The 20,435-nt window shown below is 55.3% G+C and overlaps 2 protein-coding genes across 4 annotated transcripts in view; both read left to right on the top strand.

Moving 5' to 3' along the window:
- The window catches only part of Capn5 (calpain 5), a 55,166-nt gene that overhangs the window by 14,690 nt on the left and 20,041 nt on the right, over positions 1 to 20,435 (top strand). For 2 of the 3 annotated variants that reach the window (XM_050154522.1, XM_050154524.1), the window contains exons 2-3: positions 525 to 719; positions 9,807 to 9,938. In XM_050154522.1, coding sequence (XP_050010479.1) covers positions 555 to 719; positions 9,807 to 9,938 — 297 coding nt within the window. In that variant the 5' untranslated portion in view covers positions 525 to 554. Of the gene's footprint in view, positions 1 to 236; positions 366 to 524; positions 720 to 9,806; positions 9,939 to 20,435 lie in introns of those variants that run through there. The other variant, XM_050154523.1, reaches the window with a different exon arrangement.
- Omp (olfactory marker protein) lies at positions 10,633 to 18,506 on the top strand. Its single transcript, XM_050154525.1, has one exon. The coding sequence runs from the start codon at positions 15,768 to 15,770 to the stop codon at positions 16,635 to 16,637; it is 870 nt and encodes a 289-aa protein (XP_050010482.1). The 5' UTR covers positions 10,633 to 15,767; the 3' UTR covers positions 16,638 to 18,506.

Below are 20,435 nucleotides of genomic sequence, written 5' to 3'. Positions count from 1 at the left end.
GTTGTTCTACGTGCACCCCAGAATGTGTAGATTTGGGGAGGTTGAAGAAGGAGTGTGAGAGACCAGACCTCTGTCAACACTCCCAATGGGCCAAGCCCTACTGGTTCCGGGCACAACTCCTGCTCTCTGGGGCCTTCTCTGACCATCCTGATGCAGGGTGTGTCCCTTGAAGTTGGTCATTGTTCATTTAGGGCTGGCTAAACAGGACTGGGAGTGTGAGGTGGGTGTGGCCTGGCCAGCCCTGGACACCGGGGCACTGGTGGCCTGAGGGCTTGGTATCACCTTCCAGATACCAGGAAGGAGAGACTCTTAATAGCTGAGGCAGGTAGTCTGTACCTGTTGCTTGCCTCTTTGCCCGATAGCAGGTACTAGCTGTGTGAGCTTGGGCAGACCTCGGCCCCTCTCCCTACCATCTTTCCTGCCTGTGCTATTGGGATGCTTCTGGGAGGGGGATGCATCCAGTGGTCGGAGCTCAGCGGGGGCTATCCATGTTTGATGGTCTTCTTGCCCCCCCTTTCTTCTAGGTGCCGCCTCCTCTTGTGGTCGTGGTCACCATGTTCTCCTGCGTAAAAGCCTATGAGGACCAGAACTACTCAGCACTGAAGCGGGCCTGTCTGCGCAGGAAGGTGCTCTTTGAGGACCCCCACTTCCCGGCCACCGACGACTCGCTCTACTATAAGAGTACCCCAGGGCCCGCAGTCAGGTGGAAACGGCCTAAGGTTAGTTCCCCCCCGCCCCAGGGAGAATGGGTCCCCCCCATCCCACCAGCAGCCTCCTGCCTGGTCAGGCCCTCTAAGGCATAGTGCACTCAGGGACCAAGGACTGCAGGTCTCGGCCTCCCTTCCCATGGCCATGTGGGGTGTATGTGCCGTGCCGTGGATGGGCCCCTTCTACAGTAAGATTGAAGGGCAGGTTTGCTTTGCTGATTTTCAAGTCACTTCCTGTACAAGTAGAAGCATGTACTCTCATGAAGCTATAAGGACGGGCAGCAGGTGACCAATGTAGGGACCTGTACCCTGAGTGTTGGTGGCCTTGCCAGCTCCCAGCTTGGTCTAGGGCCCGTGAGTTGTATGCTTAGCAGAAATAGTTGGCCCTGGGCCATGACTTTTGGTTCTGGGTTTTTTTGTGTGTGTGTGTGAGGTGGGCATAGGAGTTCTGCCGAGTGTGGCTCCTGGGGCCTCTGTGAAGGGGAGAGCGCTGGAGGACCCAATCCAGGCTTCACCTGGTGACTGACAGAGAGACAGTCACTGAAAAGGGGCGTTAGTGTGGGAAACCAGGCTTTTCCAGGTCCCTTGGGCAGGTCGTCACGGCCTCCTCCGTGCCTCGGCTGCAGGGTCAGGCTGGGGGGAAAGTGCAGTCGTACAGAGACTATTACGTTGGGGTATCAGGCCCCCTCTGGCAATGACAAAGCAGGTGGGACCTGGGGCACAGGAGGGAAGCACCCCCACCTCCTGAGCCTGGCGTGTTAGTTCTGAGGGTGTGTAGAGCCGTGCATGTCTCTGTGCTCAGAAGCAAACAATAGTCAGATTTGTACTGCCCGGTCTCTCTGGTCCTTGGACATTTGGAGAAAAATGAAATCCCACCAACCAGCCTGGGGCATCGCTGTGAACTGGGGCTCTTGTCAGGCAAGGGAACTAAGGCTGAGAGAAGGGACCACACATTCAGGGGTCTCACTCGGGCCCTTCCCTGACACCATATGGACCCTGAGTTCTTTTGGCCTCAGACCTTGGGACTTTGGGGGAGCTTCTGACCCTGGCTTCCTTCTCCAACCTAGTGACAGGATTTGGGCTCTGTTACCCCATGTCTGCTTCAGGAAGGCATGGGGTAGGAGCTGGTTCTAAAAGGGCCTTTGTGAGATCCTGGTTCCCAGGAGAAAGGGTGGACACCTGAGCCTCCTGCCACCACCTTCAAGGCACACTGTCCTTGCCCTGACCCTCTTCCTAAGACCGTGGACCACAGTCTGGACCGGGCTTCAAGAGGCCCAAGGCTGCGCAGGGCAGGCTGGTGACTGGGTGTGACCCGATGGAGTCACTGCCCTCTCAAGGCCCTTTCCCCTGGGTTCAGGAATCCTATCTCCTCCTTCCTCCTCCTTCCTTGGCACCTGTCCAGATGCCTTTCCAGCTCCTGCTGAAGACGAAGAACACATTGCCTACCCTGGCAGGGTCACAGCACACATGGTTGGCGGCAGAGCAGGGGCCACAAGGCAGTCGCGGGGCTCTGGTTTTGGTCAGGCCTGAGCCCACTGGACAGAGTGTGTTCCCATGGGCATGATGCCACAGTTAAGACCTGGACTTAACTGGGGAGGGAGGAAAAGGTCGACAGTGGAGGGGAAGTGGAGCAGCCTGGGTTGGGGTGGGTTGCCAGCTCCTGACTGTTAATGTCCAGCCGCTTGGCCTCTGGCCCGAGGCAGCTATGCTTCTGCGTGGTCCTATTTCCTGGGTCCTGGGCCTAAGCAAGCAGTCAGTCATTTTCTCTACAGCCCGTTCTGATTCCACTTCTAGAAACCTCTCTCTCAGTTGGTCATTATGGTGATTTCTCTGCTCGTGGAGATTCTTCTTAGACAGCCTCTGAGGCCGAGCCACTCAGTGTCCTCATCCCTTACCCTCCTAGTCTGGAGCTTCCCAGCCTCCCAGGCCCTGGGCACTCAGTCTTCCTGTCCTCAGTTTCTCAGTCCTTCCAACCTTCCTGCCTCCCAGGCTCTCCTTTCCATAGTCCCAACTCCCTAGCCCCTTAGCGTCCTAACTTCCCAGGCCTTCAGGCAACAACCTTCATGCTTCCTAGCCTCTGAGTCCAGCCTTTCTGTCCCAACTTCCAGCCTGTCCATCAGCCTCCCTTCCTCTAAGGCTTCTCCTGCCCTGCCCCCAATATTATGAAGAGCCTGCTTTTTGAGCAAGCCAGGCTTGACTCCAGCCTGAGGTGTCTTCTTGAAGTGAGGTGTGGCTTTGAGTAAAGTGTCCCCCTCTTTAAGTGGGGAGAATAATTCTGGCCGAGTATGGTTTCTGGAAATTGAGGTGCTGGAGGCATCAGACACATGGAGGCAGTGGCCAGCTACCCTCTTCCTTCTGGTCAGCCCCTTGGCGGGGAGCCAGAGCTGGCCAGTTTCCTGCCGTTCACTCTGCAGGGGGCACCCCGCCTGCCCTCTTTGGCATTCATCTTTCTACTCCCCCGCAGGCCTCTGTTGTGTTCTTTGCCACTGAGGGAGCCTCTTCCGCCTTCCTTACTGCTGGAAAGAGGAGGGGGAGGCGATGGGGGTTTCTGGGGAGTCAGGATGTGGGCAGAAGCCACTTCTGGTTCTCAGGCTGAGGGCTACAACTGTCTGGCCTCCAGCCAGCTCTCTGCCTTCCTTATGTCTGGGCATTCGTTATCTTGGGGGTTCTAGATGGAATGCATGGGGGTTGGCAGGAGCCCTGGGAACGTTTTCTAGTTTTGAGACCCTAGCATTCCTTGAGGCAGCCTGGTGTGCCCACTGCCCAGGATCTCACCTTGTTTTGGAAGGGTGATCTTCTCCGAGTGCTGACCACTTGGCCTGCCTTAGGAAGACCTCTGCTCTGCCTAAAACTGAGCCCCTTGGGTACCCTTCCCCTAGTCTTCTCAGAGCGCCAGGGAAGGCCCCTGGCTGGATTGCTGAAGAAGGAGATGAGGGAGGGAGAAGGGGCAGTTGCAGAGGGGGCACCATGTCTTGTGGCTTTCCTGTTGTGTCCAGGCAAAGTTCCTGCAGCGGCCACTCTCTGTGACCTCAGATTCGGGAGTGGACAGGAGGAAGGATAAGGACAGACAGTGTCCCCTGAGGGTGCGGTTGCGTGCATGGCCGCTCAGCTCTGCTGTCCATCTCGCTCCTGGCTTGGGTTCCTGACTCTACACTGGCTGGAAACCTGAATTTCCTGCTCAGCCAGGAGGGGCGTGGCTCCGACCTGGTCAGACCTGGGCCAACTGGTCCGACCGGCTGAGGTTACCACAGGTTCAGAAGCTAGGGCCCTGGAGGCTAGTTGGCCAGAGGTATGGCACCCCTGCCTGGGGGGCTGGGGGTGGTTCAGTCCGGGGCTCACAGCAGGCCCCGTGCAGTCCAGTCTAGGGCACTTGGTTAGTTATCCCTCCATGCCCAATCAGTAGTCTCTGTCCCCAACTTGCCTCCCCGTGCCAAACACATCCCTTGTCAGGGAGCTCACCGGCAGATAGAGGGACTTACATGCAAGGTGGTGCCTAGTATCCCAGGTCCTGCTCATGGTTTCCCAAACAACCAACCAGGAATCAGGAACCCAACAAAGGAAATAGATGCATTTATAGATTTGGCCTCGCCTGCTGCAGTGTTAAAATCTGTAGGAAAGAGGAAGCAAAAGCCAGGAAATCTGCATACGCGGATGCACCTCTGATTGGTGGTGAGACTCATCTGTCCTAGGAACTGGCTTATCCCTAGGAGACTTTCTCTTCTGCAGCTGAAGGGATCTCCTGGAATAATTCCTGGAATAATTAAACGTTCTTTTAGAGACACCATTAGTAAGATGTTGTGGAAAGGACTGGAAGGTGGATGGGTGACCTGGGATGTGTGTGTGTGTGTGTGTGTGTGTGTGAGTGTGTGAGAGAGAGAGAGAGAGAGAGAGAGAGAGAGAGAGAGAGAGANGTGTGTGAGAGAGAGAGAGAGAGAGAGAGAGAGAGAGAGAGAGAGAGAGAGAGAGAGAGAGAGAGAGAATATGAGGGGAAGGGCAGTATTCCTCTGACTGTGGCTGGACTGATTTCATCTTCAGGACATTTTGGGGTCCTTGTTCTCTCCAACTCCTGCTCCCCCCACACCAAACCCCTTCTTCCCCGTATCTTCTCTGAAGGGACCACATTCCTCGCAACCTCAACCCGTATCAGGTTGTCATTAACTCCATTCAACAGGAGACTCGGGCCTGGCTGTAGTGGGGCCTGTCTCTAACTCGTGGTCAGCTAGTGACTCTTCTGGCCTACAGTGGTGGACAGGGACAGGACACCTCTTCCTCCTGGGTCTTGTTGACGCACAAGGAAGGATAGTTTTTGTCACTTATAGGATGCAACACACCTAGATAGAGGCTGGGAAGCATCTAAATTTGAATCTTAGTTCATGGCGCTGCAGGGCCCTGGACCTTGGCTCTCTCTGCATCAGCGTCCTTATCTCTGAGAGCATTAGCACCCTGTTCTCTACTCCTGGCCTCCACAGGATCAGTCCTCGGAGCTATTTTTGTGATTTTTTTTTCAGCGGTAGCAAAGGTAGCATCTGCATCCCAGGTACCAGCGGCCTCAGGTGTCCTTGATCAGAGCTGGCAAACGTAAGCCTTCAGGTGCAGGCGGCGTGCTCAGGGGTGGAAGCGGTTCTCCGAAATTCCACCTCTCCCAGTCTGGGGTGGGCATGGCAGGGGGGGGCGCTCTGGGGTCCAGATTCAAGCCGGTACAGGCGGTACAGACGCAGTGGCGGGGAGATCCCGTTGGTGTACCCAACCGTCCTGCTCTGCCCTGTCTGCTCAGCCAGTTGTACTTGACCTGGGGCGCCCCTGCCTCATGTCTGTCACAGGGCGAGATGAGCACCTTGCTGCCATCTCCCGCTGCAGCTCTGGTGGCACTGGTGGCGGCTCTCTCATTGTGAACTCATGCTACGGAGTCCGCTAGATGTGAGGCCCCGCCCCTGCACCCCTTTCGCTAGATGAGAGGCCCCGCCCCTGCCCCTTTTCGGAGCTGCGCTCTGTGAGGAGACATCGCCCTGTCTCTGTCTGGGACGCTGGATGGGTACATTTGGCTGGAAAACGAGATTAGGAGGAAGCGGGGCGGCACCCAGAGCTTCCTGAGAGTGGTCTTGGGGACGAGAAACAGGCCTCCTGGCTGGGTTTCCTCTGATCAGAGACGGCAGGATACACAGCTGTGCCTTGGAGAAGCCACCATGCAGCTTGCCCCTGCCTCCCCTGTAGCCACAGCTAGAAGTGGTCCAGGCGTCCGATTCAGTTAGTGCCCTCAGAGGAATTACCCTTTCTTTTCCTGGCTTTTTTTCTTTTTCTGAGCAATCGAGTCCCAAACACTGTCCTGAGGTCCCACTATCCCATTCTCCCTGGCAGACTGCTCCACCGCCTCCATGGAGGCCATGCATACACTTTAGGGCCAGCGTTTGAGGACCTGGAGGAACAGAGAGGATGAGCATTGGCTTCTGTTTGCGTCTCCAGCCGCAGGCGTGCAGGAACTGAGGTCTGCCTCCCAGGCTCTCCTGCCCTCTGCTGGCCGTCTGTGGAAGGGTTTCTGCTGCTGTGTTGTGACAGCTTGAGCCTAGGAACAGACCTGGAGACTCCGAAACAGGCAGAGACTGTCCGCTCTAGCTCCCACGATACGCCTGGGACATTGAAATATGACTTTCCCTGGAAAGACAGAGAGGGCACTGACTACCAAAGGAAGGGATCTGCCTTAGGCCACCCTGGGGGAGCCAATGAGTTTGAGCTTATGGGGACACTTACTGGTGGCTATGCCACCAAGAAGTCCCACCCCAGTTAACTGTTTTGTAGTAGTGATGAGGATCTCAGGGTGGGAGGAAAGAGGGGCTCCAACACGGTGCCTGGTCCCCTGGGCATCCGATTTCCCGCCCTCTGTCCTGCCGAGGGACATGGCCAGCTATCGGATGTCTCTAAGTCTGTGACACATTTAGAGGCAATTGCACTATAATGGGATCTTTTATGAGGTTGGCAGGCCCTCTTGAAGGTCTACTGCGTCCATTCCAAGTAAATGCCAATTGCCCTGGGGGCTCATCAGCCATAGGAATGTTAAAGACCAGAGCCAAACAAATTAACGGAAGCCTCCTGGGCTGCCAGTGTGAAGAGCCGTCAGTGTGAAGGGCTTTCAGTGTGAAGGGCCGTCAGTGTGAAGGGCTTTCAGTGTGAAGGGGCCGTCAGTGTGAAGGGCTTTCAGTGTGAAGGGCCGTCAGTGTGAAGGGCCGTCAGTGTGAAGGGCTTTCAGTGTGAAGGGCTTTCAGTGTGAAGGGCTTTCAGTGTGAAGGGGCCGTCAGTGTGAAGGGCTTTCAGTGTGAAGGGCCGTCAGTGTGAAGGGGCCTTCAGTGTGAAGGGCTTTCAGTGTGAAGGGCCGGCAGTGTGAAGGGCCGGCAGTGTGAAGGGCCGGCAGTGTGAAGAGGTGCCACCACATGTATGATGATGGTTCCTTCAAAAGGGCAAGGATGGAGAGGACAAGGCCAGGGGACCAGCGGGGTGGTTCAGCTGATCAGGCGACTGTTATTTGAGTCCGGGCCTGGGTTGATTCCAGTGCCGTTTAAAGGTGGAAGGAGAAAACTGACTCTATGGAAGTTGTCTTCTGACCTCCACACGTGTACCCGTGCACACATGTGCTTCATCACACATGTGCACCACACATGCTCCTACAGGATGGATACTAAACTAATGGGTTATTGGAATGGGCGCTCTATCTGCCTTGTTTTGTTTTGTTTTTACCTGCCCCGCCTGGCTACTGAAATGGCTTCAGGTTAATTTAGTGAATGATCTCTCCACTGTATATGATCCTCATTTCAGGGTGTATCCCAGCAATACGCCCAGCCCTGCCTCCTTACAGTCTGGAGCGGGTGTTAATCACAGCCCACTCAGGACGACATTACTCTCAATATTTTTCATCTACATGGCTCCATTTCCTGATTCATCCATTACTCCCACCCCCGTGTTTTCAGAGGTTGCCATGAATCAAGGCCTGTGTGACTCCATCAAAGCTCTGGTGTTCTGCGTCTCAGCAGGGGAGCAAAAGACCCACAGTTCACTGTGGGGTCTCAGGTCCCTCCGCCTAGCCCTTACCTGCAGGGAATTCCCACGCCAAGCAGCCCCTTCCCCCTGCAGCACTGGGTGCAGCAGTGATCACCTGCACCTCCCCACCCTTCACCCCTTTGGGAAACAATTGTTTGGGCTTGAAGCCTTCCGGGGGGTGGGGGCTCCCTAACACTGACTTTCTCATCCTCTTGGCTGGCCGTTTTCCTCTGGGCTCAGCCTCAGCTGCTCGCCTTGTCCTAACCAGAGCCCAGGGGCTGCCACCACAGCCTTCTTAAAATCTAAAATAGAATTAAGAATTAAAAATTAGCCGAGTGGTGGTGTCTCATGCCTTTAATTCCAGCACTCAGGAGGCAGAGGCAGGTGGGTCTCTGAATTTGAGGACAGCCTGGTCTGTACAGTGAGTTCCAAGACAGCCAGGGCTACACAGAGAAACCCTGTCTAGAAAAACCAAAACCAAAAAAATTTAAAAATTAAACAATTTTTAACTTTTTGCCACACAAAAGTTGGTTACTCTGGAATCTCCCCTCAGGGTATGCCTCAGCCTGATTTTCCCTGGGCACAGAAAGCTCAGGCTTGGTTGTTAAGTCTGAGGGCCCATGAAACCGTCACATCAGTTAGGAGGCATGTCACTCCCCAAACCAGGGATGCTCCACCCGGCTCATTTTTGGTTCAGACTGTTCTCTGTAGGTACCACTGGGTGTGTGACTTTCTCTGAGAGACGTGAAGAAACTTCTCTTTACCCAAGATAGACAGGGCATGGGCAGATCAAAGAGAGGGTTTTGTCCAAGCCAAACCCTGTGAACCCAGTGAACTTAATGGAGTTATGGGGTGGGTTAGGTCATAGGCGGCTACACCCCCAGGAAATCCCACACCCAGTGGACTGTTACCTTAGGGCATAGCAATTACAGACTCAGGGGTGGGGAGCCTCATGAGGGTCATGTGATGACTTCTCAGGGTCTTCTAGCCTCTCTTCTGCTGGCCTCCCATGGGGATACTCATCAGCCTGATTTAGCTCACAGGTCATCACAGCTGCTTGGCTTCAAAATGGAGACGATCTTGTCAAGCCCAGGAAATAGCTGTATCACGGGCATCGTCCTCAACCTCTCATCTGTGAAGTGGGCACAGTGCTGGGTTCTCGGGGCCAGTGGGGGTTGTCTGAGTTATAAGGCTGTGTCTCAGTGCTATGCCTCCCCTCCCTCCCTGCCTTCTTGCCCCCTCAGCTCAGGTCTTCTCATTAGTCTCTGAGGAGGCTTTGATGGTGTGCCTAGCTGCTTTCCTGGGCTGGGCATACTGTGGTGCTATCTGCCCCCTCAGAGATCCACCCACATCTGGCTCTAGCCTGGGCAGGGTGTCTTCTCTGTAGGAGACAGGAAGCTATGCTTTCAGTGTGTGTCTCTTGGTGCAGAAGCCAAAGCTGCACTTTTTCCACTCTATAGCCCTGCCTTGGGTCTTTAAGGGCAACCGCGAAGAGAGGAGAGATTGGAAAATTAGACCAAGACCCAGGAACGAGGACGGGTAGGGCCTGAGTCCTGCCAGACATGACTCTGCCTGGCAGCTGCCCCCACCTGGTTCCTAGCGTCTCCTGTGTCCCCGTGGCCATGCCTGTGTATCTCCATGGAAAATTAACAGAATTTCTGCCCCACGCTGGCATTCATATGTCCTGCTTTTCAACAAGTCCTGCCTGTCTTTTGAGCTTCTGTTCCTCGTCCTTAGAATGGAGTAGCAACCCCATCACCGCCTGAACGTCCTCATTTTGTACTCAGCGTTAGTCCTTTTGGGGCTTGTCATTTGATTGCTTTGCGACTGGCCTTGAGGGCCGGCTGCACGGGGAGATCTACTCAAGGCAAGAAGAAGGTGTTGGCCCAGGGTCCAGCAAGCTGAATCTTTCTTCAGCTGTTATCTGTCAGCTCACTGTAGTGGAAATGCCCTCTGGCCGAGGAGGGAGACACAGTCCAGGCAGGACTTTGGGATATGGTTGGCCATGTGGGAGAGAGGGCAGAGAGGCACCTATGCCCCCAGGTTCTCATGTTCTTCCCTCCCTCCCTGCAGGATATCTGCGATGATCCCCGCCTCTTCGTAGATGGCATCAGCTCTCATGACCTGCACCAGGGCCAGGTGGGCAACTGCTGGTTTGTGGCCGCCTGCTCGTCACTGGCCTCCCGAGAGTCCCTCTGGCAAAAGGTAAGGTCTGGGGAGCGGCAGCTGCAGGGGCTATCAGCCTGTGGCGCTCGCTGCCAGGAAAACATGGCATCAGGGAGGCTTGTGGGGCTTCCTGAAAGCCTGCTGCTGCGTTGGGCTGGGCCTCAGTTAGCAGACTGGCCTTCCCTCGCCTGTTCAGCCTGGGATCCTCAGGGTAATTCCCAAGGTGACTCTGATGTGTCCCCTCTCCAACTGCTGAGGGACAAGGGACCGTGGAGCAGAGGCTACCCCTGTGAAGTGTGCATACTGCCTGTGTTATCCTCGGTGTAGAGATACCACTTAGTGCTCAGTAACTGCTGTGTGACACAGGCCAGTTGCTGGCTTTTCCTGGGCCTCAGTTTTCTCAGTTGTTCATCAGAGTGTGGTCTAGACAGCTCCACGTTTAGTGATTTCCAGATTCATGCTGTTGATGTTCTGGGCCAAGGTCTGGGGATTGATGGAATGGGTCCCGGGCCTGCCTCTTGAACCTTCTTGGCAATGCTCAGCAGAAGACCTTAAATATAACACTTGGAACCACTTTCCCAAGGAGGGGAGGCCATTTTCAGTTACATAGTGAATTCAGGACTAGTCGGGATGTGTGAGACCCTGTTTGAAAGCCATGAAGAAGAAGGAGGAGGAGGAGAAGGAGGGGTAGGAGGAGGAAGAGACACTGTTCTTCTTTTTTTTTTTTTTCGAGACAGGGTTTCTCCGTAGCTTTTGGTTCCTGTCCTGGAACTAGCTCTTGTAAACCAGGCTGGCCTCGAACTCACAGAGATCTGCCTGCCTCTGCCTCCCGAGTGCTGGGATTAAAGGTGTGTGCCACCACTGCCTGGCTAGACACTGTTCTTATAGGACCCCTGGCAGGGTAGCTCTCAGTCAGTGATGGCCACACTGACCTATTTTGCAATAATTATTATCCCTAAACATAAATGTGTTCTAGGTGTTCCAGGCAGGGGAGATGGCTCAGTAGGCAAATCCTTCAAGCCTGAGTTTGATCCCTATGACCCCCATGGTGGAATAAGAGAATAGACTCCCACAAGTTATCGTCCTACCTCCATATAAATAAACAAACAAACAAACAAGTAATTGAAACAGGGCGCAAGAATAGGATACGTTTTTTTTCTTGATTTCCCAGGCATCCGTCAGCCGCCAGAGGGAGCTGTGTCCTTAGCCAACACCCAGGCCTTTGCAGGGCCTCTATCCTCCTCTCCTGTCTTCGGGAGAGTGTGGGCCCCTAGCCACCCAGTAGGTGTCCCTGTCAGGGTCACGGCCCCTGCACACTGTGGGCCTTTGGTACTCAGAGCCCACTGCTATGGCGTACAGGGGTGGGAGTCTATGCTGGACAGCCTCAGACTGGAGGGCGAAGAAGGGTGTGTCTGTGTGGGTGTCGAGGGCTGGAGAGAACTCAGCCCGGAACCATCCATCATCCGGATGGAGGACTGGTCCTCAGCACAGCAACCTCCATCCCCGACTCTGAGCAAGGGCTGCACGGCCTTGGCTTGCAGGGGCATGTGGGCCCTGTGTGTTGCTCCACCCTGCCCTGTAATTGCCTGTTTATCCGAGTCTCCCCTCTAGAGGTGAGCTCCCCAGAGGCAGAGCTGGCCCAGTCTGCCCCTTCTTGCTGAGTCTGGTGTGATGAGCAAAGGTTGGGGAACAGAGGGCTGCCCCACCTTAAACCCAGGACAGCCCTGTGACTCTGAAGCTGACCTTGCTGTCCATTTCCCGCGGGTCCCTTGATGGACTGGAACCTAACCAGGTCTGGCAATGCATTGCCAAGGCAGATCCTCACCTTGCTGTTTCAATGACTTGGCCTCGAGGCTCTGCTCCCCATCTAGCTGATGGAGAAGGTGGCGTGCTTCTCATCAGTGTGGAACCGCCACCTTCTGCAGGACCGAGACCCCGACCCTGGTGGCCTCCCAGGCTGACCTCCAGGAGTTTGGCGGTGGGGGAGGCTGGGCCAGGGTTGGATGCGCTAGGCTGATTGCGGTCCACCTCCGGGAGCTGCTGTGCTGACAGGTCCCTGGTTCATGCGCGGAGGCCCTGGGGAGCTCATTACCGTGCCTTACATCCCCTGCGGTCCCCACTGACTGGTCCCTGTTTGTTGTCACCCTCTTGTTCTGTCCTGTTGCCCCGCAGAGCCTCCCTGACCTTCGTCTGTTTTTTCCCCTGGAAGAGCAGCAGGGGGAGTTGTGCCCCAAACCCCGCCCACCTCTACCCAAACCCCGCCCACCTCTACTCTCCCAGTGCTGAGAACCAGATGCTGATGTTCCTTGCCTGGGGGCACTCCTGCCCTTCCTCTAGGAAGCCGTTCCTTTCTTACAAGACCTCAGGGTGGTCTGGGGCTGATGGGCACAGGATTCCAAGCCTGTAAGGCTGAGTCTGTTCTGGTTGCTAGTCACTGACGTTGGCTTCCGTGTCAGCCTGGCTTTCCGGGCCCCGTAGACAAATGCTGGGCATTTAGGAGTGCCCTTGCTTACACAGCTTCTCTCCCACCCTTCCCTCGTGCGTCCCACCCAATCATCTGCTCCACAGGGCTCCCTCTCATGTGGGTCAGTATGGCCTCCTCTAGCTCAGGAGTTTGTTCCCTAAGTCAGACGGTGGGTCTGAGGTGACCAGGCTCCCTGAACCCACAAGTAGGATATGGTTAGGTTAAATACTTGTCACGGGGCTCAGCTTAGGTCAGATCCAAGGTTCTTTGGGAGGTGGCCTCGCATGGGCCTGCTGCCTGCTCTTAGCTGCCCAGGACCCAGGGGCAGTAAAGACAGAAGTGGCCATCATGCAAAGCAAGAGTGTTGGGGCAGCGAGTGAGGCAGGGGTTGTTAGTCCTGGGCAGTGCTGGGCAGAGCAGAAGGTGCTGGGACCAGGCAAATTTTGTTGCCAGTTTAAATGTTTCCCAGTTTTCCCGGATTGCAGCGGGGAGACCTTGCATTCAAGGCCCACCTGGGCTATTCATTAAACCCTGTCTCAGCAACAATGAAACAACAACAATGATAAACCGAATGTCTCCCACTCTGTCCCAGCCCATGCCTCAGTTATGAATCAGTTCATTAGGAAGTGATGAATGGGGGCGGTGGAGAGATGGCCCAGTGGTTAGGAGCCCTGCCTGCTCTTCTGGAGGACCTGGGTTCCAATCCCAGGCGTGGCAGCTGACAACTGTGTGTACCTCCGTGATCCATCACCCTCACACAGACATACAGGCCAAGCACCAATGCAGATAAAATTTTAAAAATTGAAAAAAGTAAGTAATAAATGGAGGACTTAGCCGTGTCCCGGGTACACTGTATGTTCTGGGGACTGAACATGTGAAAGGCACAGGAGGACTTAGCCGTGTCCTATGTATACTGTATGTTCTGGGGACTGAACATATGAAATGCCCGTAAGGCCCACGCTCCTTTCTCCACCCAGAGGCAGCCGTGTTAGGGTCTCCTCATCCTCTTCTCTGCTGGGGCTGAGGAGGTTGTCTGGGGTGCTCCCTTTGTTTTCTGCAGCCACAGGGGCCCCTTCAGAGCGGCCTTTCTCTCCTGCGTCCACCTCCTTCCCTCTCTGGCCACAAACATGTATCACACAGTTCTTTGCTGGCTCCTCCCGCCTGCCCGTCTGTGGGTCCCCAATTACAGCTGTCATAGCTTCCTTCACCCCTGACTGCCTGCAAGGTGCACCCTCCTCCCCACAGCAGACCAGCCCGCTCTAGCGGTTCTGTGGCCCTGGGTCCCCACCCCCACCCCGCCTTCCTCCGGGATGTAGAAGCCTGAGTGTGTCTGTACAGATGCCAGCTTCCTCAGCCTCAGCCTCTGGCACGCTGTCCTTGCCAGCCCTCTGATTTCTCAGCCTTTCTGGACATCGTTAGGTCTGTGAGGTTAACACCTGCCCTCTGCCCTCGGCCCCGACACTCTGGCGTCAGCTCTGTCCGTCCTCACCTTCAGCCACTTGTTACTGAACCCACAGCTTCCCTGGTGTGCTGAGACCGGTCTCTACCTCGCCTTCTAGGCTTCTAGGTCACCTTTTGTCGTTGCCATTCATTCATTCATTCATTCATTCATTCATTCAGCGTTCAGCATTCCTGCCATTCACTTAGCTTCCGGAACATCCCCTGAGCACGGAAGCCATGTTCTCACTTACAGAGATGAACAAGACAGACATGGCCCTGCCAGGGTGTCCAGTCCAGGGGAGACACAAAACAAACAAAATCAGGGCTGGGATCCAGTTCAGTGGGCAGGCACCGGCCAGCCCCGGGCAAAGCTCGCGTTCACACCCCCACTCATGCACGTTGGCTCACATACCTCACACTTTCTCTTGTTCACACGCATGCACGCACACTCTTTCAAGCACTGACGCAAACACAAATACGAACTGGGCTTGCCGTGTGGCTTTGTGGGTAAAGGTGCTTGCCAACTAACAATCGGGGTTCAATCCTGGAACCCATATGGTGGGTGGAGAGAACCAGCTCCTTCAAATTGTCCCTGACCTCCATATATGACCTATGGCATTTACACACACACACACACACACACATGCACGCACACACACACACCTGCACGCATGATGCATACACAAATGGAATGAAAATAATTTAAGGTCAGAATGTCACTCTGGAAGCGCAGAAGGCCTTCCTCTTCAGAGAGGAAGTTGAAGCCCCTCACTCTGTACCTCTCAGCCATATCGCCCTGAAGGCTGGCGAGCGAGCAGGCAGCTTGATTCAGCTCTTACCATACTGGTTTCTGGGATTGCTGCTGGTGGCCCCAGTTTGTTTTTCCCAGTGCTGGGAACTGAATACAGGGTCTGTCCGTGCTAGGCAAGGGCTCTGTCAAGGATACCCTGGACGCCTCCTCCTTCATCCTAAGATCCCCAATGGCGAGGCTGAGGCAGGAGGATTGTGAGGTTGACCCACTGAGATCCTGTCTTCAAGTAAAAGGATCAGATTTAGGGGCTGTAGTTCGGTGAAAGAAGCTTTGGGTTCAGTTCCCTGTATTGCCGGAAAAAAAAAAAAAAAACAACCCAAATGAAAAGCACTTGCCGTGATGGCTCACACCTGTGAACCCAGCACTTGGGAGACCCAAGCAGGAGGATTGCTGGGAGTTTGAGGGCAGCCTGGATAGCTACACGGTGAGACCTTGTCTCAAAGACAAATAAGCAATCAAGCAAACATAACAAGTGAGCTGTGCTAATTATCAACCCGCTGGTTCACTTGGCCTCCATCTAGCCATGCAGTGTGCTTCTGTCCCCTAAACCCTTCTGATCATTTCCAGTTACGACACCTTGCCCCCCCCCCGCCCGCCTCTTTCCTGTGTGTGGCATCCTGTAACAACCACATCTCTCTATCGCCACTGCCCAGACACACTTCCGTCTCCAGACACACCATCTGTCCGCACACACTGGCTGGGCTCTGCCTCCGATTGCTCCCTGGCCTGGGGAAGGTGTCTCCTAGGGGAGGCAGAGGATCAGTGTAGGCGGTAGGCCTGGTGGGATTCGGGTGGAAGTGAGAGCCGGGCCTGTGGCTATGTGGCGTAGTATGTGGTAAGATGGATTGAACCACGGCTTCCAGGAGCAGAGCCAGGCAGCTGTCTGGCAGGTGATTTGGGATTTGAGAGTTGCAGGTTCAGCCGGGTTGGGTCCTAGTGATGCTAAAGGAGAGGAGGACGCCCAGGGCATTTGGGAAGCAGAATTGACAGGACTTGGCAGGTGGCTCAGAGAGAACGAAGAGAGGATGAGGCACCGGTGGCCCCAAGCTGGCCAGGAAACCAGTGACGGACAGGTTCACCTTGGTGCTGCCCTGTCCCCTTTCCCGAGTTACCTCCCTGTGTCTGTACCCCTCACTTCTCTCCCAACAGCCCCATGCAGCGCTCCCTCCTTCACAAACAAGCAAGCCTCCGGCTTGTTGCTCCTACTGTAGTCAAGGTGATTGCCACAGCAGTTGACATCAGTGCTCCGGTCCCTAAGGAGCCTGTCACCCTCCAGCCTGCCTACGGCACGGCGGCGTTACCACCTCTGCAAGGAGCAGAAAGGAGGAGGCAGCTGGACACACACTCCCCTCTGCGTCCCCATTCTGAGAACTGGGTGGGGCCAGAAAGGGCCCGTGGCCAAAAAGGAGAGGCTGGGAAGGGAGGCGGGCCTTCAGGGGGCCTCCTCTCTTGGCACCTGAGGCTCCAACCCACTTGGTTCCCTGACATCGGCGGGAGAGGCGGCAGTGGCAACACCTGTAGCGTCTGGGCCATGGCAGAGGACGGGCCACCGAAGCAGCAGCTGGACATGCCTCTGGTTCTAGACCAGGACCTGACCAAGCAGATGCGACTCCGAGTCGAGAGCCTGAAACAGCGTGGGGAGAAGCGGCAGGATGGCGAGAAGCTGCTCCGGCCGGCCGAATCTGTGTACCGTCTCGACTTCATCCAGCAACAGAAGCTGCAGTTTGACCGCTGGGATGTGGTCCTGGATAAGCCGGGCAAGGTCACCATCACGGGCACCTCGCAGAACTGGACGCCTGACCTCACCAACCTCATGACACGCCAGCTGCTGGACCCTGCTGCCATCTTCTGGCGCAAGGAAGACTCCGACGTCATGGATTGGAATGAGGCCGATGCCCTGGAGTTTGGGGAGCGCCTGTCTGACCTGGCCAAAATCCGCAAGGTCATGTATTTCCTTATTACCTTCGGCGAGGGCGTGGAGCCCGCCAACCTCAAGGCCTCTGTGGTGTTCAACCAGCTCTGACGACAGCCCTGGCTACCCTGCCTCTGGCCCACAATTCCCTCTTGCCCGAACCTCCTGCCACATGTATATTTTGGGGACATTCTTCTAACTGCTCCTTCTGTGCTTGGCTTGGCTAGAGGTCCCCTGAGTCCTACGTGGCCCCCTTTCCTGGTGCTAGTACTGCGGCTCACAGGGATGACCCATGGCTCCGTAGTCTAGACGCTGGACACTGCTACTGTAGACAATAAACGCCTTTTGGGTTCGTGTGGCCAGATGGATGGACTTCTTGGGCACCTGCCATCTCTGCTTCATTGTGGTGGACAGAGAGGGACTGAGAGGCCAAAAGGCTAACCAAGAGATCCAAATAACCAACCACTGGATTTCCTACAGGGGTGGAAGACTGAGACGTGACAGGAACTGCCTTCTGGGGAACCTGGCAAGAAGGCATTTGCCTGCCGGCTAAAGCTGGCACCAGGAGATGGATGCCCAGTGGCACTCTGGCGGCGGGAAGGTGCTTTTTCCAGTGTCAACACCAGCCTGCTGTGACCTTAAGGGCTTCCAGACACTGGGCAGGATGACGGCAGGGCTTGGTCTGTCTGGCAGAGGGTGGCTGGCTTTGCAGGTCTCACCCGGGTTGCTGTGGAGAAGGGAAAGAGGATGTAGAAGCTGACCCAGCTCTAACTACCCACACATATGTATATGTTGAGAGATAGCATGCTATGTTTGTATGGATGTGTGCCCGAGGGCTAACACTAGTCAGGAATAAGGCTGACTTTAGCTTAGTTGTTGAGCAGTTGGTACTAGGTCCTGGGCTTGGTGGAGTTGACCCTGTCTGCGTCCTCCTTGGTGCAGGGCTTCCTGAACTGGGAGACTAAGGCTCAAATGGGGAAGCAGAGAACTGAGTTGGGGGGTCCAGGGCTCTGAGCCAGAAACACTGATGTCCCCAGTAGGACGGCTGGCCTTTGCAGGTCTCTGATCAGGAACACAGGTGCTGTGTCCTGCTGTAATTTCTCTGGGCGTTTACTGGGGGTTCTACCAGAGTGGAGGCACATGGGTAAGGCTTTGGGGCAGCTATGATGTCTGATGTCTGAAGTGGGTTGAATACCTCCAGGTGTGATGTCTAATACTGGACTGGCTTCAGAGGCTATCCAGGTAAACCCACTCCCCAAACTGGCAGGGAAACAGAGGCACTGGTATCGGCAGACTCCGTCCTGCCCCAAGCCTCATTTCCTCCACCCTGTGCATGCCGAGAGCCTCCTTTTAAGGAGAAGCCTCACCTGCCACCTGGCATCAGTCAGAGGCACCTCAGTGGTGCCACCCACTCTGCCTCAAGGCTGCCTCATCTGAGATGCCAATGCATGGAGATCTGAAGGTAGGATCCGTCCAGTGGGTGGATTGCCAGGAGCGCAAGCTCCAGCTCAGGGTCGGGATTCTGGAGGCAGGAGATAGGCTGTGTTGCTGGCTCTGGTGGCTATTGCTTGCAGAAGCACCTGCTAGTGCCTTCTAGACGCTGCTGACTCTAGGGAGCCATACCTAGACAGGGGCCCCACCTTTCTGACCTCTCCCTACAGCTCTCAAGACCCCCTTGGTTCACGCTGCCTGTCCCCCAATTCTGTCTCACCCCGTATTCCCTGTGGGGGGCTTGAGTGTCTCTGCCCTGCTTGTCACATGTCCCCAAATAAAGACTTCATGCCCTCACTTCTGCAGTATGGTGTGCCTCTGTGATGTGGTTTGTATCTCTTGCTGCAAGCCCACATCAGAAGCATTCCCTGTGGGGACCTCGCAGTTATGAGGAACTCCATCCTGCCAACCTTCAGGATGATTGAGCAGTGAGGTCCCATGTCAGGATGGGGTTTCATCTGTCTTAGGTCTCCTGGCTGCCCTGCAGGGACCAATCCAGCCTCTGGGGTATGAAAGAGCAAGCTGAGACCTTGCTTGGGGAGTGGAGTGGGCGAGGCTGACACCGGTTTAGACTGGTCTTGGTCACTGCTTGGGTGTGTCCTCTAGGAGTCCCTGACCCTCTCCTGGGCTTGGCCTTCCAGGTTAGTCCCTGGTTTTCTGTCATCTCTTCAGAACTGAGCCCTCTAACCCTGGCATTGCGGTAGCTGGGGAAACCGGCATCTTAGAGCCCACCTCATCCACTCATTTTTGGATAGGGACAATTGAGGCCCATGGGAGGAGGCCTTCATCCTGAAATATGGAGGGGTGGCCTGGGAATAGGGTTCTGAGCCCCTGGACCTTTGATCCGGCAGCTGTGACCTCCTGTGAAGGGCTTGGAAAATACGTTCTTCCACCTCTTTTGAGGACCCGATTGTATTAGGATGGCTTCCTACAGAGAGAGGTGTCAGAGGGCTCCGTGGGTTGGCCTGCAGATGTCCCTAGCTTCAGAGAACTCTGGAATTCTCCCCTCGGCTTCTGTCACCTGGCTCCCATGTCTCATGGGGTCCAGAGGCATTTCCCTATGCTGTCCCCCCTGGTTCGGGAGCCTCTGTGTTCCCACATGCCCCCCCCCAAACTACCTCCTTCCATTTTATCCAGTTAGCCTTGAAGCTGGCCTTTTAGAAAGGCAAAGTCCAGGAGAGGAATCCAGCTTCCAGCCCCTGTGAACTGCAGTGGATATGACCCATTCGCCACGGAAACCACTGAGAATCGTGGGAACAGGAGTCCTGCTGTTCTGGAGCCTCTGCCTGGCAGAGAGTCAGTGTCTATAGCTCCAGGGCCCTGTTCTGCCTGCCAGTGACTGGCTGTGTGGCCCCAGGCAGCCTCTCTGGGTTGTTTTCTACCTGGTAGTCAGCAGTGCCTCCCTTACAGTGCCGGAAAGGTCACACGGAGAATGTCGGGGAAGCTAAGACCCCGGAAGTCACTTGTATGTCAATAGCTTCTTACAGACACTGTAGATTATCTTGGGAGAAGGGTTGGGAGAGTTATTCACTGAACAAGAACTTAAGGTTCAGAGAGGTAAACAGCATTGCCCGCGACTGCACAGCCGGCCAATGCTGACGGCAGTAGGTGTTGGGGAGGGATCGGCAGGTGCCAGGCCAGGCTCTTGGCCCCAGAGAGTGGTAAAGGACCGAGTTTTCTCTTATTACTATTAGGCTCAGATGTCCCAGCGGAAGGGGGACATCTCATCATCACACTGTGCCTAGAGAATGGGGGACCAGAGTTCTCTTGCCCTGGCCCAAGCAGTGGTGCCCGTCCTGGGCACACAGGGGTGGTTGGATGGTACATGACTGCCTGACCTCTCTAGTCTCTGTGTCTGAGACCTGGGGAATCTGAGACCTGTGAAACCAGAAGCTGAGACTCGAGGAATACCACAGTGGGGGCTGCTAGTGGAGACACAGGGAATCCCCCTGGCGACCCCCACCCTGGCCTTTCACCAGGGTTGCTCAGAAGTGCCCTAAGGTAGCCCTTGGGATCTAAGGCAGACATCTGAGCGGCTCCTGCCTGTCTCTTGTTCTTCACACTCTCTTTCACACTTGTTCACACTACACACAGGTCCTGGGCAGTGTCACTCTTCCTGGGCTCTTGACCCCTAAGCCCAGCGTAGACAGGTGCCGCCCAAGGGGAAATGTGGTCAGGTTCTTTAGTCTGAGACGTGCTTAGGAAACTCAACACCAGAGGGCGCTGTAGGGCACCCTGTCTGCACGGTGTGGCTCACACATACAGACACGCACTTGAAGTGGGTAGTGTTGGAGGGTGTTTTGTTTTGTTTTGTTTTTGTTGTCAAGACAAGGTTTCTCTGTGTATTGCCGGCTGTCCTGGAACTCATGCTAGCTATAGACCAGGCTGGCCTCAAACTCACAGAGATCCGCCTGCCTC

This window comes from Alexandromys fortis, unplaced genomic scaffold, assembly GCF_014885135.2.
Source record: "Alexandromys fortis isolate MF-2015 unplaced genomic scaffold, M_Fortis_MF-2015_v1.1 scaffold_77, whole genome shotgun sequence".
In the NCBI taxonomy this organism is placed as follows: Eukaryota; Metazoa; Chordata; class Mammalia; order Rodentia; family Cricetidae; genus Alexandromys; species Alexandromys fortis.
Note: the sequence above shows the minus strand (reverse complement) of the source record. Positions and strands in the feature narration are given on the sequence as shown.